Source organism: Hypanus sabinus, chromosome X2 (assembly GCF_030144855.1).
Source record: "Hypanus sabinus isolate sHypSab1 chromosome X2, sHypSab1.hap1, whole genome shotgun sequence".
In the NCBI taxonomy this organism is placed as follows: domain Eukaryota; kingdom Metazoa; phylum Chordata; class Chondrichthyes; order Myliobatiformes; family Dasyatidae; genus Hypanus; species Hypanus sabinus.
This window is the reverse complement of record NC_082739.1, coordinates 1,747,302-1,764,306: the sequence shown is the minus strand read 5'-3', so window position 1 is coordinate 1,764,306 and position 17,005 is coordinate 1,747,302. Positions and strand designations below refer to the sequence as shown.

Here is a 17,005-nt window from a genome sequence, read left to right as displayed (position 1 = left end):
AGACTTCAAAGCCAAACATAATGGTGTTGCCAACATCACGCCCTCCCTTCCAGATGAGCTCACCCACTTTTACGCTTCATTCGATGTCACTAACACTGAGCCTCCGAGGAAAGCCACTGTTACAACCTGCAACACGTCATCTGAGGCTGAGATATGCAGATCAACAGGTGGACAGTTGCAAGGCTGCGGGACTAGATGTCATCTCAGGGCGAGTACTTAAGATGTGCGCAGCACAACTGGCAGGTGTATACACAAATATTTTTCATCTCTCCCTCTCCCAGTGTAGAGTGCCCTCCTGCTTCAAATTATCCACCACTGTCCCCGTACCAAAAATGACCAAAGTAACATGCCTGAATGACTGGCATCCTTTCACACTCACCTCAAAAAGAAGCAAATGCTTTGAGAGGCTGGTCAAGGACTACATCTGCAGCATGCTACCATTGTGGACTACAGGAGGAATGGAGACAGGCTAACCCCTATTGACATCAATGGATCTGGGGTCGAGAGAATGAACAGCTTTAAGTTCCTTGGCATCCACATCACCGAGGATCTCACGTGGTCTGTACACACCAGCTTTGTGATGAAAAAGGCACAACAGTGCCTCTTTCACCTCAGACAGTTGAGGAAGTTTGGTACGGCCCCCCCAAATTCTAAGAACTTTCTACAGGGGCACAATTGAGAGCATCCTGACTGGCTGCATCACTGCCTGGTATGGGAACTGTACCTCCCTTAATCACAGGACTCTGCAGAGAGTGGTGCAGACAACCCAGTGTATCTGTAATTGTGAACTTCCCATGATTCAGGGCATTTACAAGGACAGGTGTGAAAAAAAGGCTCAAAGAATTATTGTGGACCTGAGACACCCCAACCACAATCTATTCCAGCTGCTACCATCCGGGAAACGGTACCGCAGCATAAAAGCCAGGACCAACAGGCTCCGGGACAGCTTCTTCCACCAGGCCATCAGACTGATTAACTCACGCTGATTTGAGTGTACTCTATATTACATTGACTGTTCTATTTATTATAAATTACTATGATTGCACATTCACATGGAGATGTAACAAAAAGATTTTTACTCCTCATGTATGTGAAGGATATAAGAAATAAAGTCAATTTAGTAATTGTACATGAGTGCAAACTGTTGGCTTGTGTGTGTATATATACAATGCTCTGTCAAGTTGGAGTGTCTACTTGGAATTTTCCTCGTGGTTATTTCCTCATTTGGATTTTGGAAGACTTCAGACTTTCCTCTGGGGCAGAGTAGAGTAGAGGTAGGCTTCCTTCCCCCACCTCATCCCTCAGTGAGAGGCTTAGAGAAAGACTGGAGATGTTTTCTAATCAGCTGGGGAAGGGAATATATTAAGTAGTGAGGAGAAGAAAGGATGGAGTTCGAATTTGATTGCTGATGTTTAACAACTATATGAGTATCAGGCCTGGGATGAACCCTCGCTCACACACTCCCATTCATTTTGCCAAAGCTGACTGCTTATTAAAATAAAGTCAGTGGCAAGACCTGCACAAGTGACCCAAGGAGAATTTCAGAATCAGGTTTATTATCACTGGCATGTGATGTGAAATTTGTTAACTTAGCAGCAGCAGTTCAATGCAATACATAATATAGAAAACAAATAAGTGAATTCTAAATACATTACAATAGATTAAAAATTGTGCAAAAATCAAATAATATTTTTTTTTAAAAAGTGAGGTAGTGTCCATGGGTTCAATGTCCATTTAGGAATTGGATGGCAGAGGGGAAGAAGCTGTTCCTGAATCGCTGAGTGTGTGCCTTCAGGCTTCTGTACCTCCAATCTGATGGTAACAGTGAGAAAAGGGCAGGCCCTGGGTGCTGGAGGGCTCCTTTCTTTCCCTTCCCCTCCCCCCACCCCAATATTAAAAGACTATTTTCTGTTTCTATCAAGGTTGTCTAGGACAGTGAACGGAACAATAGTCAGCACCTTTGTGATAATCAAGCCTGTCTTGTTTCCTCCTAACAGCGGAAGGATTTCCGAAACAGCAGTTTTTATGTAGTGGTGGTGGTGAAGACTGAGGATGAGGCATGTGGTGGTGCCCTGCCCTTCTACCCATTGAAAGAAGGTACGATTGGGGGGGGCTGTGTAAGGGAGGTGGGGTGGCAGTGATGAACACAAGGGTTTGTCTTCTGGAAGGAGGCAGCTCCAGCTATTGTGGAAATGGGTAACAGGCGCCTGACTAAAGCAGACTGTCCAGGGAGGAAGGGGCCATACCTCAGCACTCTGACTGAACAATATATTGCACTCAAAAGGTTCAGTTGTTGTTCAGACCAAACACCAGAATGTGTAGGAAATGTGATCTAAGTGACTTTCCCTGTGGAATGATTGTTGGTGCCAGACAGGGTGGTTTGAGTATCTCAGAAACTGCTGATGATCTGGGATTTTCGCACACAACAGTCTCTGGAGTTTACAGAGAATAGTGCAAAAAATACAAAAAAAAACAAAAAACAAACCAGCAGTTTTGTGGGTGAAAACACCTCGTTAATGAGAGAGGTCAGAGGAGAATGGCCAGACTGGTTCAAGCTGACAGGAAGGTGACAGTAACTCAAATGGCCATGTGTTACAACAGTGGTGTGCAGAAGAGCATCTCTGAATGCACAACACGTCAAACCGTGAAGTGGATGGGCTACAGCAACAGAAGACCATGAACATTCATTCAGTGGCCTCTCTTTTAGGTACTGGAGGTATCTGATAAAGTGGTTACTGGGTGTATAGCAGTGGTAATAAACCTGATTCTGATTCAGCCGTGTCTTAGGTACTATGTGATTCAGATTACAAAGTGAGGGGGAAGGGCCAGCACTTCGGCAACTTAAACTGGATGTCCGTGACCTTTTACTGGAGACAGTTCGGAGAAGGTTCACCAGGATGATTTATGAGCTGGTGGGAGCGTGTGCCCTTTCTGCACTCTGTGTCTCCCAATTCCTTACACACTCCCCTGAAGTCTGATCAAATAAGATTGATTGAAAACCTAATAAATGAAGTCTACAGTGGAAGGGAATTCTGTTTTTCTTCCCTCAATGCTGCCCGACCAGTTGAGTGTTTCTAGCACTCAATGTTTTTACTTGATGCCCAATATCTACAATTTTTTTTAAAAATTAATTTCTATTTGCTCCTTGGAGTTTGTTTTTATTTTTGTTAGAGGTGTAGAGTAATACTGTACAGAAACAGGCTCTTCTGCCAATCTAGGCCGTGCCAAACTTATTCTGCCTTTTCCCATCAACTAAACACAAGGAAAAGGGACTTGTTCAGGTAGGCACCTTGGCTGGCGTGGACCAGTTTGGTCAAAGGACTTATATAACTCAATGACTGAACTTGCAGATTTTCTATTGTTGAATGTCTTAATCTGATGTTAGTATATATTCCCGTTTTTCTCTTTTTTCCAGATGAGCCGATGGGTTTGGGGAATCGAACAAAAATCCTGAATGTGACTGTGGTGCCAGCTGTGAATTGTGAGCATTTCAGCTTGGAGAAAGTTTGTGTAACCAGTTCTCAAAGGCAACCAAAGTGCCAGAGAATTTGTGTTCGACTAAATCTCTAGTATTCAAAACTCCTTGTGTCCCCATGAGACAGCACTAATCACAGCTTTAAGGACAACACAAATATCATTTACACTTACTTAAATGCTGCTCTCTGTGTCTCCAAGCCCTGCCTCATTAGGATATGGTGTTCCATTTTGTTAATTCATTCACAAGATTGCTTGTAGTTTCAACCCTACCCTGATGTTTTTTCTCTGAACTGGTGGCTTTCTTGGCTGCTGGTCTGGAGTTATACACAGACCAGACCAGGTAAGGGTGGGAGATGGAAATGGATTTAATGCTGCAGGTCCAGTACCCTTCGCCACATCTTGGACTTGAAACATTATCTCTATTTCTTCTTTCCAGTGATGCTGCTTGACCTGCTGAGTGTTTCCAAAGTTTTCTGCTTTTTATTTTAAATTTCCAGTATCTGCAGTTCTTCTATTTTTCAAGGATGGGAGAGTTCCCTTCCTGAAGGACAGCAGTGAAGCAGATGGGATTTTACTCCCCTGCACAATGTTGAGATTTGAGTTCCTGACAGTCCTTCAAGAATTATTAGCCCTGACCTCTCATCTCATCTTGGTAACATACTATTGTGATAGCATGCTATTCTTGTTGCCTTTGACTGTAATGTGTGATATTCTGGCTTTTGAACTCAATCCCCTGACTAATGAAGGCTCTGAGGTGATATTACAGCTCTATAAAAGTCTAGTTAGACCACGCACACAATATTATGTTTATTTCTGGTCGTCTCATGATAGGAAGGGTGTGGAAGCTTCGGAGAGGGTGCAGAGGAGATTTGCCAGGACACTGCCTGGATTAGAGAGCATGTCTTATGAGGATAGGCTGAGTGAGCTAAAGCTTTTCTCTTTGGAGCAAAGGAGGATGAGAGATGACTTGATGACGATTTATAGGATGGACAGCTAATACCTTTTTCCCAAGGTAGTGATAGCCAATACCAGAGCACGTCCATTTAAAGTGACTGGAGGAAGATTTAGGAGAGAAATCAGAGGTGCATTCTTTATGAGACTGGTAAGTGCCTGTAAAGTACTTTTGGGACTGATGGTAGAGACTGATACAATGGAGACATCTAAAAGACTCTAAGCACACTGGATGTAAGGAAAATGTTTAAGGGGGAATGGTTAGAGCAGGTTAATATAGGTTGGCACAAGGGCCTTTACTGTACTGTTCTGTGTTCTAAAAAGACAATAGGGAGGTGAGATCTGACGACTCAGCAGAAACATCAATCATTGTCTCTGTCACTGTTTATTCATGCAAGTTCCAACTTGTCTTCTAAACATAGGAGTAACGATCAGCAACAGTTGCTGCGTGTTGGTCATGGCATGGTGTGAACTATTTGTCTAGAATAATTCTCAATATCTTACAATGCCGTTGAGAAGATATAAGCTCCACTGCCTCATACGGACATCTAGGCATAGAACCATAGAGTAGTATAATCCAGAATCTTGGATTGTCAGTGTTCCCTTCATTGGTGAAAACTTTGATCTATGTAATATCGTACTCTTAGGAAGATTTTCAGTGCTGAATCAGTCCTCTTCTGTTTTCTCTTGTAGCAGTGGCCTACGTCAATGGGGTGCTCTTCAGTCTGGGGATTTTCCTGGCATTTTACCTGCTCACACTTCTCATTGCATGCTGGGAGCATAGAAGGTAAGTGTATTGGCACTTCAAATGTTTGAGGAGAAGGAGACTTTTAAAGGGATGATCCTCCAGTGGCCCTTATTCGGAAAATTTGTCTCTGTTACTGCATCCACTGTTTTGTAATCTCTCTTCTTGCTGTGTTGGTCTCTTTGCTTGATTATTGGAGGCTTGGAAAGGAGGTTGCTCTATGCTCACATGGATAACATAATAGAAAAGTATGTGTTGTTGCAGCCTTACCATTCCTCACTTCCAACCTCCTATCCCTTCTCCACACTGGGTTAGTCCGATATTGGACAAGGAACTAGCTTCCGTGACTGGAAGTTCGATGAGCTGTAAGCGCCTAAGCACTTTCCACCATACTGGAACAGGCAAAAATTTAGGCGTCCAAGGCAAATGCCTGCAGCTGGAGTTAAACACCTTGTAATAGCAGATGGGGCCTCAGATCCTCTGTATTTACTTAGATTGACATAGAAAAGCATTATTTTTCATGTGGCCTGGTGAAGTGACTGCAGGCATTGGCTCTGAATGCCAACATTTGAGGTTTTAAAGCATCCTGTTTTAACAGTTAGCCACTCAAACTAAGGATTCTTGTCAACAGCTGATCATCAGATTCAGCTACCATTCTCATCTTCTTGTTTCTTGTCAACAGCTGATCATCAGATTCAGCTACCATTCTCATCTTCTTGTTTTAAAGTCCTCACCTCCACACCTGGTGTTGGAGACCTTCTTCATCAGGATCCACTGACTTACCCTGCTTCCCCAAAGCAGAAGGAAAATAATACGCTATTTTTACTCCTCATTTGCAAAGTGTTTTGAGTCATAGAGCACTACAGCTCAGAAACAGGCCCTTTGACTCATCCAGTCTGTGCCGACCTGATCTTCTGCCTAGTCCCATTGACCTGCACCCAGACCATAGCCCTCCAAACCTCTCCCATCCACGTACCTGTCCAAACTTCTCTTAAACATTGCAATCAAACCCACATCCACCACTTCTGCTGGCAGCTCGTTCCACACTCTCACCATCCTCCGAGTGAAGAAGTTCACCCTCTGGTTCTCTTTCAGTGTTTCATCTTTCACCCTTGTTACGTACCCAGTAACTGGGTTTACAGACCAGCAAAGATAGAAGAATCCGTTGGAGTCTGGAGGTACCAAAACTAAAGATGTTTATTAGTAAACTACACAATACAGTATCAAAAATGCAAATATACATGTAAAACAAGTTAGCAATAATAAACCTAAAAGTGTAGGAACAATAATAAGAAATAATAAACAAGCTCTATCGATGTCTAGGGGTAAATGAATTGTCATAGGAAAGTATAAAGTTCAGTTCATGAGTGCTGAGGTAGTTATGGTTGTTGTGTTGTAATTGTTGGAGAGAGAGAGAGAGATTAGGCAGCTGCAGCAGGCAAACCTTCTGTTGCTTTCTTATTCCATCGTATCATTGTGGCCATTCAGTTATGACCCCTCTGTTCTTCAGCTAGACCGTTCTTCTGTGGTGGACTCGTCACTCTGGCATGAGTGGACACACACACAAGTCCCCACCGGCCCTGCTGTCACATTGTGAGCTTTATTGACTGATCTCCTGATTCAGTCTCTGAAACCCCCCCACCTTCCTGTGGGTCCACAACACAGTGCCCACTGGTGTGTCTGAAGGGTGTCTCCCCAGACCTGTCTTTTATCCCTACTAACGGGGTCTCATCCATCCATCAACTCTGAATGACTGTGTCCATCAAATCAGGCCACTCCTGCTGTCTCCTGAGGAATGTTAACGAGCAAAGTCCTTGTAGTGAAAGGTAAGTAATCCAGGAAGAGTCAAAATACAATAAATCAACAGTCTCTCTCTCCCTCTTATCTGTAGCAGATGTTCCTGCCTCTGTGCTTCATCTTTCTCATTAGCAGCATAGCAACAGCAATAGTTCATAGTTCTCGGGGGTGGTGGGAATGGTTAACTCTGCACCCTATTTCCATCAAGTCTGTTCATCACTCATAACACCCTTAACCAAGGACCTTTAGTTCAAGTCTCACCCGACCTGAGGTTAAAAAGCCCATCCTATCTATGCTCATCATTTTGCATACCTCCCCTCATTCTCCTGTGCTCCAGAGGATAAAGTCCTAATTTATTCAACCTATCCCTGTAACTTGAATTCTCAAGTCCCAGCAATGTCCTTGTAAATTTTCTCTGCATTTTTACAGTCTTATTGAATTTACTTTTATTTTTTACATCCTTCACATACATGAGTAAAATTCTTTTCGTTACATCTCCATCTAAATGTGCAATTTATAATAATAATAAATAGAACAGTCAATGTAACATAGAAATACACTCAGTTCAGTGTGAGTTAATCAGTTTGATGGCCTGGTGGAAGAAGCTGTCCCGGAGCCTGTTGATCCTGGCTTTTATGCTGCGGTACCGTTTCCCAGATGGTAGCAGCTGGAACAGTTTGTGGTTGGGGTGACTCAGGTCCCCAATGAATCCTACAGGCTCTTTTTACACACCTGTCTTTGTAAATGTCCTGAACCATGGGAAGTTCACAACTACAGATACATTGGGCTGTCTGCACCACTCTCTGCAGAGTCCTGCGATTGAGGGAAGTACGGTTGCCATACCACGCAGTGATGCAGCCAGTCAGGATGCTCTCAATTGTGCCCCTGTAAAAAGTTCTTGGGATTTGGGGGCCCATACCAAACTTCCTCAACTGTCTGAGGTGAAAGAGGCGCTGTTGTGCCTTTTTCACCGCACAGCTGGTGTGTACAGACCCCATGAGGTCTTCGGTGATGTTTATGCCGAGGAACACGAAGCTGTTTACCCTCTCAAACCCAGATCCACTGACGTCAATAGGGGTTAGCTCGACTCCATTCCTCCTGTAATCCACAACCATCTCCTTTGTTTTTGTGGCATCGAGGGAGAGGTTGTTTTCTTGATACCGCTGTGTCAGGGTGATGACTTCTTCTCTGCAGGCTACCTTGTCATTATTTGAGATTAGACCAATCAGTGTAGTATTGTCCGCAAAGTTAATTAGCAGATTAGAGCTGTGGGTGGCGACACAGTCATGGGTATACAGAGAGTAAAGGAGGGGGCTTAGGTCACAGCCCTGAGGGGCAGAGGTGAGGGAGCCCACTCTTACCACCTGCCAGAGATCTGACAGGAAGTCCAGGATCCACCTACACAAGGTAGGGTGAAGGCCAAGGTCTCTGAGCTTCCTGTCGAGCCTGGGGGGAATTATGGTGTTGAATACTGAACTGTAGTCCAAGAACAGCATTCTCACATAAGCATCCTTCTCCAGATGTGTAAGGACGGTGTGAAGAGCTGTGGCTATTGCATCATCTGTAGATCAGTTGTGTCGGTAGGCGAATTGTAAGGGGTCCAGTGTGGGTGGTAGCGTGCTGCAGATGTAGTCCTTGACCAGCCTCTCAAAGCATTTACTTATCATTGAGGGGAGTGCGACAGGATGCCAGTCGTTCAGATATTTTTCCTGTGGGTAGGTGACCAGAACTGCACACGATAGTAATTTTCTGCATAGCCACCCTATTACTGACTGGAAGAGATTTAAGATTTGTATTATTTGTCACATGTACATCGAAACCTACAGTGAAATACATCATTTTGTTTGCCAACACATTCCAAAGATTGTGCTGGGGGTAGCTCACAAGTGTTGCTGTACTTACGGTGCCAACATACCATGCCTGTAGTTAACTGTACGTCTTTGGAACATGGGAGAGATTCCAAGCGGTCACAGGGAGAACATACAAACTCCTTACAGACAGCGGTGGGAATGGAACCCTGAACGGTGATCGCTGGTGCTGTAAAGTCATTGTGCTAACTTCTATGCTACCATGCCTGTCTACTTTGAACAGTTTATTAATCTGTTCTACCATGTTACAAGTGATTGGTTGTTAACCCCTGAGAATGTTTTATCCACTAATAGAGTGAGTGGTGGAAAGACATCTTGTTCTGTTGGGATATGTGACCGTTGTAATGATTGCTTTAAACAAGCTCCATCATTGTGTTTTCTGATCCTGCTCTCTACTTTCCCTCCTCAGGCAGCAAAGGAAAAGAGAGAGACTCTTGGGGAAAAACATCTCATCTCCGGATCAGTGTGGTAACTAAGGAGATAATTTTACTCTTTGGAAAATGGACCTGATCATTTTGGGTTCCCAGGTTTCCACAGAAAAGCAGCCATTATTAGATGCCTTTTGTAATTCTCCTCTCCTGCTGCCCAGCAGCCAGTAGTGCAGCCCATTGTGTCTCATGTTATACAATAGAACATAAAACACTACAGAGCCTTCAGCCCACAATGTGCTGACTCTTAAATCAAGTCTAAAATCATTCTAACCCTTCCCTCCATCTTTCTGTCATCCATGTGCCTATCTAAGAGTTTCTTAAATGTTCCTAATCTTATCTGCTTCTACCACCACCCTGGCAGGCGGTTCCATGCACCCAGCACTCTCTGTGTTTTGAAAAAAACTACCCGTGACATTCCCCCCCCCCTGTACTTCCCTCTCATCACTTTAAAAAGATGTCCCCTTGTATTTGCCATTTCTGCCCTGGGAAAAAGGTCTTTTATCGCAAAAGTTATTGCTTGTGGTAACAAGCCAGTGTGTCTGGATGCTAATAACTGTAGCCGCTTCACCTTGCAGGAGTGAAATGCCAGTATTTTGGTCCATTCTAGGAGTGGAGACACTGCAGATACAACACAGTTTGCAGGGGGAAACAGAATTGTTGATTGTTTGGGTCAAAACCTTGCATCAGGAGCTTGACCTGACTTTAGGATTGTTGTCCTGATGCAGGATTTCAACCCAAAATGTCAAGAGCTCCTCCCCTCCCCCACCCCCAGAATTTGCTCGACCTGCTTAGTTCCTCCCCTAAATTCTTTGTTGCTCTATGTGCTTGGCCTGGCCAGGCCTGGTTGAGGATTTTGCAGTGTACAGAGAGGCAACCCCAGCAACAGGGCCTGATCTGTGTTCATATGGAATTATTTCAGAGGGTGTGAGGCTCTGGTGTCTTGAGGTCCCACTGCTGTCCTGGGGCAGAGCTTGCTCTGAGGTGCCATCTTTTAGAGGAGTTACTACACATCTTAAGTAGGGTAACTACACAGTTTCCTTAAGGATTTACTGCTGAAACTTTATAAGGCACTGATTAGGCCTCAGTTGGAGTATTGTGAGCAGTTTTGGGCCCCATATCTAAGAAAGGATGTGCTGTTATTGGAGAGGATTACGATTCCAGGAATGAAAGGGTTAATGTGTGAGGAATGTTTGATGGCCCTGTTCCTGTACATGCTGGAGTTTTGAAGAATGAGGTGGGGGAGGGATGTCATTGAAAGGCCTAGATCAGAGGTCGGCAACCTGCGGCTCCAGAGCCACAAGCGGCTCTTTGATCTCTGTGATGCGGCTCCCCGTGGTTTGTTAGCTTTTGAAATGTAATTCGAAATTTGAAGATTATGGTGATCTTGTACAATATGAAAACTTTGCGGAGACACCGTTTCCTGGCACATCCGAACAATTAGCCACCGTTCCGACTAAGGGAGATAGCCTACAGGGGTTTGTGAGTACGTGTCTTTTGGAGCATCCGCGCCCATGGGGACGGGTTGAGGGAGGCTTTAAAGCAAGGCTGTTTAGTTCGAATAAAGTTACCTTTGACTGCAGTCTTTATTTTAGCGCTGCGTGTAGCACACCGCTACAACGTGTTTTTTATCGCTATTAATATACATCACAACTGCCAATGCCTGACACCCGCCAGTGCGCGCTTTCTTTTAATTCTTCGATCCAAGGTAGGCTACCTATGTAGTAACCTTCAACCCAACGTCTTTTTTTCGGAGTTCAAAATGTTTTTGTTGCATGCAGAAATGTAATTTCGTTTTCTCTGCAGGAGTTCATCAATTTCAAAAATGCAACACATTATAGTTTGTTTATACATAGCATAAAGGCAAAAAAAACCCGTTGTATGCAGTGTTATTTCATTTTGTGGCTCCCAGTGTTTTCTTTTCTGTGGGAAATGGGTCCATATTGGCTCTTTTAGTGGTAAACGTTGCCGACCCCTGGCCTAGATAGACTGGATGTGGAGAGGATGTTTCCTATAGTGGGAGAGTCAAGGACCAGAGGGCACAACCTCAGAATTGAGGGACATCCCTTTAAAACAAAGGTGAGGAAGAATTTCTTTAGCCAGAGGGTGGTGAATCTGTGAAACTCATTGCCACAGATGGCTGTGGAGGCCAAGTCAGTTGGTACATTTAAAGCAGAGGATGATTGGTTCTTGATTAGTAAGGGTTTCAGAGGTTACAAGGAGCATGCAGGTGAGTGGGGTTGAGAGGAATAATAAATTAGCCATGATGGAATGGTGGACCAAGCTTGATGAACCATATGGCCTAATTCTGCTCCTATATCTTATGGTCTTAACATTGTGAAGGGTCTCCAGGCATACACAGGAGCATTATCACAGAAGCATTCTGTGCCTAAAGCCTAGATAGAGTGGACATGGAGAGGGCGTTTCCTATAGTGGGAGAGTACAGAACCAGGCATGAAATTTGTTGTTTTTTGAAAACAGTACAGTGCAAAATATAAAATATACAACAAATTATTTTATTTTGTGTGTGTATATATATAATATAATGCAAAACTAGTGGAGTATGGTTCATTGTCCATTCAGAAATCTGATGGTGATTTCTTCAGATATTTGCAAATTAGACATTTTGTTATAAGTTAGTTGTCAAGCTTCCCTGAGGCACCTGACACAAACGTCATTAATCTGTTTCTCTGCATGAATCCACTGCGCAAAGGTCTCATATCTACTATTTGCGACAAGCTAGCAGTCCTGAGGCAAGCACCCTTGACAAGATTAAAACTGCCTGGGAGCAAGATTTAAGTTTTTCACTGTCAGACGATGTATGGGATTCAGTTCTTAAGTTAGTTAACTCAACCTCTTGATGTGCCCACCACTGCCTGTTACAGTTCAAGGTCATACGCAGGACCCATATGTCTAAAACTAAGTTACCTCACATTTACCCAGATGTTAATCCCTGTTGCAACAAATGCAAAAGGAGCAAGGCTTTCCTTATCCATATGTACTGGACATGCCATAGCTTGGAAAAATACTGGAAAGCTGTTTTCCAAACTCTTTCCCAAATATTTAGTTATAATTTGGAACCTAACCCTTTGATTTCTCTTTTTGGCACCTCCGGAGAGGGGGACATGCACCTAAGTCCGACCAAACGTCGCACACTGTCTTTTGCCTCTCTGCTGGCGGGGCGTGCAGTTTTGCTCAGGTGGAGGGTTGCTGCCCTGCCCACCCATGCTCAGTGGCTCAGGGACATCAAGTCCAGTCTGTACCTTGAGAAGATCCATTATCAACTCTCAACTCTGACATAAAGTTCCAAAAGGTGTGGGGTCCCTTTCTTAAATATTTTCAGAATCCCCAGCCACACTGAAAGTCCATTCTTTCTTCCTTTCCTCTGCACATAAATCCCTGACCTCCAGCATTTTCCGGTAAAACTCTTCGGGCACAAATTTATTATCATACAACAGCCTATGTAATAGAAAAATACAACTTCTCCAAACCTATGCAGCTCTGTGGGGACAAAGGTTCTGTTTAACCCTTTTTGCCAATGCAATGATGGCTTGGAGATGGGAATTGGGAGGGGTAGGTCAGGGCAGGGAGGTAACCAAAGCATGATTGTACTATGGGTGCATCCCTTTCACAGGTGTGAATTGTACATTTGATATACTTATTATGAACTGCACAAACGTCCTTTATACTATGCTCTCTTTATTTAAAAAAAATCAATAAAAATATAAGAAAAAAAAAGAAATCTGATGGTGGAGGGGAAGAAGTTGTTCCTAGAACTCTGTGTGTGTGTGTGTGCCTGTCTGTCTGTCTTCTGGTTCCTGTGCCTCCTTGATGGTAGCAATGAGAAGGGGCCATGTCCAGGATGGTGGGTGTCTTAAATGATGGATGCTACCTCTGAGGCATTGTGCTTTGAAGATGTCCTTGATGCTGGGGAGGCTAGTGCCAATGATACACCTCTTAAGAGATTGATCTTAAAGAGAAGGTTGAAAATTCAGTACAATGTCGTGGGCAGAAGGCCCTGTACTGCACTGTGCTATCTATGTTCTATATTTCTACACTCAATGTAGAGTTGCAATTTTTCTCATTCTCCCCATTTCTTCTATTCCACTATATCTTATGCTAACTTATGACTTAAATACTGTGGTGTGTTTCTGTGTTCAAAGTAAATTTCTTCTCCCCTCTGAAAATTCTGGACAGTAATCCTTCTCTCTTTATATTTTGTGGCTGCTGCTCTCTATGGCTACAGATCCGTTACTAGGTAAGATTTGTTTCTCAGTCACTTTTTATGGCAAAGCATGGTGGATCGAAAGAAGGACTTGGGCTGGTTCACATTCAGAGCAGCCTATCATGTCTGCTCCCATCATTCCATCATGGCTGATTTATTATTCCTCTCAACTTCATTCTCCTGCCTTCTTCCCGTAACCTTTGACACCCTGACTAATCAAAAGGACTATCAACCTCTGCTTTAAATATACCCAGTGACTGGACCTCCACAGCCGGTTGTGACAATTAATTCCACAGACTTGCCATCCTTTGGCTAAAGAAATTGCTCTTCATCTCTGTAGGAAGATGCAGTGGATTTAGTCCTTTGCTTCACTACTTGACATATCATGACACAAATGGAGAGACTTGCTAAAGACTTGCCTGTAATGGGGAGCTCTCCATTTGTTTGGATGAGTGCAGGGATGGAGTGTCTTCAGTGGGCATCATCTACAACACTTACTCATCCAGGCAATTACCACCTCCAAGGAGGGTGGGGGCAGGCACATGGAAATCTGAAGTCCTATTCCCCTTGTCACAACCGATCTGGCTTAGAAATGTATCGCCATTCCTCATCCTCACTGGTTCTTGGAACTGCATCCCCAACAGCCCTTTCACCAGTCACTATACCATTAGAGCTGAATTTCAGTTTGAGCTTCTGTTGCTGGTATGTGATGTGCTTCATTCTCACTTTTTGCAGTTTAATCATACATTGTGGTCTTAAATGCCTTCTCTATAACATTATCAGATGTCAGAACTCAAACCTATTTAAAGCTTTCCATACCTCCTCTTTTGCTTTTATGTTAATTTTGACTTCTCATGTAGCTATGGTTGTGTCATTTTTCCTTTAAAATACTCCTTCCTCTTTGGGATGTATACACATATCTTGTGCCTTCTGAATTGCCTCCAGAAATTCCAGCCATTGTTGCTCTGTAGTCATTCCTGCCCATGTTCTTTTCCAGTCTACTGTGGCCAACTCCTCTCCTTTTTGATTTTGTCTGCCTTTTACTTTGCAACTCATCCTATTGACTGCAGTTTTTCCCTATCAACAGCCTCTCCTCACTACACATTGCCTGTTTGTAAACCAGCTACCTCATCTTCAGCACTATTATCTGCCTTTCCTACAATAGTTGTGGCATTGAAATACAGGCAGATCAGGACACCAGTCGCTCCATGCTCAACCTTTTGTTTCCTAATTTTGCCTGAGGTCTTACCAACATCCGTCTCCATAATCTCTCCACTAATTGTTCTGTCACTCTGTTTCTCATCCCCCTGCAACTCTAGTTTAAACTCCATCGTGCAGCATTAACAAACCTTCCCAATGGGATATTAGTCTCCCTCCAGTCAGGTGCAAACTGTCGGTTCTGTATAGGTCCCACCTTCCCTGAAAAAGAGCCCAATAATCCAAAAATCTTATGCCCTCCCTCCTACATCAACTCCTTAGCCATGTGTTAAACTGTATAATCTTCCTAGTTCTGGTCTATCTAGCACATGGCACTGTAGCAATCCTGAGATCACAACCCTGGAGGCCCTGCCCTTTAACTTAGTACCTAACTTCCTGAACTCCCTTTTCAGAACCTCATCACTTGTTTATCATGTCATTGATACCTATGTGGACCATGACCTCTGGCTGTTCACCCTCCCAGTTAAGAATGCTGAGGGCTTGATCCGAGATGTCCCTGACCATCCGGGAATTTTGTTCTCGCCCACAGAACTTCCTGTCCATCCCCCTAACAAATCCTCTTATCATCACAGTGGGCCTCTTCTCCCCTTCCCTTCTGGGTCACAGACGTAGACTCAGTGCCAGAGACCCGACCACTGTGACTCTCCTCTGTTAGGTCATACTAGGAGGGTGTTGATGAATCTCTGCTGACTTATTGGTGTCTGCCTGTAGTTATGGCTATTAGATTTACTCTCTCCACAAGAAGAGAGAATGTGTCTATCATATGTGTCTATCTCCTCTGTGTCTATCATATCAGATCCTCTCATGACCTTAAGGGCTTCTAATATCAGTTCAAGTCTCATTCTTCAGCCATCCTGTTTTAATGTTGAATGTCTGATGCACTCGGGAGACCTGCAACAAGATTTCTCATTGAGAATGTAATAGGTACCTAATAAAGTGGCCACTGAGATTTGGAAACATTGGCCAAGTCTTTTCCTCTTGGCATGTTTTGGAATGGGTGATCAGTGATCCATCCCAAACCAGCCAATGATAAATCTTGTTACAGGTACACCTTGTAAATGCAAATATCTAGTTAGAAAGTCACGTGGCAGCAACTCAATGCATAACAGCATGCAGATATGGTCAACAGTTCAGACCAAACATAGAATGTGTAGGAAATGTAATCTAAGTGACTTTGACCATGGAATGATTGTTGGTGCCAGGCAGGGTGGTTTGAGTATCTCAGAAACTGCTGATGATCTGGGATTTTCACACACAGTCTCTAGAATGTATAGAGAATGGTGTGAAAAACACCAAAACATCCAGTGAGTGACAGTTCTGTGGGTGAAAACACCTTGTTAATGAGAGAGGTCAGAGGAGAATGGCCAGACTGGTTCAAGCTGACAGGAAGGGACAGTAACTCAAACAACCACACGTTACAACAGTGGTGTACAGAAGAGCATCTCTGAATGCACAACATGTCAAACCATGAAGTGGATGGGCTACAGCAGCAGAAGACCATGAACATACACTCAGTGGCCACTTTATTAGGCACTGGAGACTCCTAATAAAGTGGCCACTGAATTATTTTTGTAAAGTGACAATCCAGGTTGTTTTGGTCAGAGGCCCATTTTTTGATTTCCCAATATTTCACTAACATTCACTGTTTGTTTAAATGGTTGAATATCTAGTATCGAAAACTGAGTCACCCTTGCTAATGGATTTATTGGAGAAAATTAAATTTGTTGATGAGTCCAAGTGGTTCCACATAGACCAACCTCGTGTCTTTTTCATCTGTTCCATGCTGGCAAAGCAGTAACCTCCTTTTCATCGGCCAATTAAATCACTCAATAGAAAATCCATTATATCAAAATCCAGCTAAGCCAAGTCATGTGCCACTGAGATATTAAATAAGTTTATATTCTTTCTGGGTCAACATTGTTTTTGCTTTCAGTGAGGAAATTTTGCTAGGGAATGGGACTGCTGATTTCAGGGAGTAAAAGGGACCACGTGGTTTATTTAGCACGGTAACACACCCTTCGGGCCCAATGAGCCTATGTTGCCCAGTTTCACCCATGTGACTAATTAACCTATTATCCTGTACGTCTTTGCAATGTGGGTGGAACCCCACGTAGTCATGGGGTGAATGTACAAGCTGCTTACAGACAGCAGCAAGAATTGAACCCAGGACTCTGGTGTTGTAAAGTGTTATGGTAACCGCTACGCTACCTTGTTGTAAAGTAACCACTACACTACTGTGTTGTCCTTCTTGCCTGCAATCAAGGGAACTCTTCCAGTCTGAAACGTTCCCCTATGC

General features: G+C 43.6%; 1 protein-coding gene across 3 annotated transcripts in view; it reads left to right on the top strand.

The window, feature by feature from the left end:
* The window catches only part of sidt2 (SID1 transmembrane family, member 2), a 121,040-nt gene that overhangs the window by 44,202 nt on the left and 59,833 nt on the right, over window positions 1–17,005 (top strand). For all 3 annotated transcript variants that reach the window (XM_059956789.1, XM_059956791.1, XM_059956788.1), the window contains 4 exons: window positions 1,998–2,097; window positions 3,416–3,481; window positions 5,122–5,215; window positions 9,248–9,306. In XM_059956789.1, the coding sequence (XP_059812772.1) occupies window positions 1,998–2,097; window positions 3,416–3,481; window positions 5,122–5,215; window positions 9,248–9,306 (319 nt within the window). The remainder of the gene's footprint in view (window positions 1–1,997; window positions 2,098–3,415; window positions 3,482–5,121; window positions 5,216–9,247; window positions 9,307–17,005) is intronic.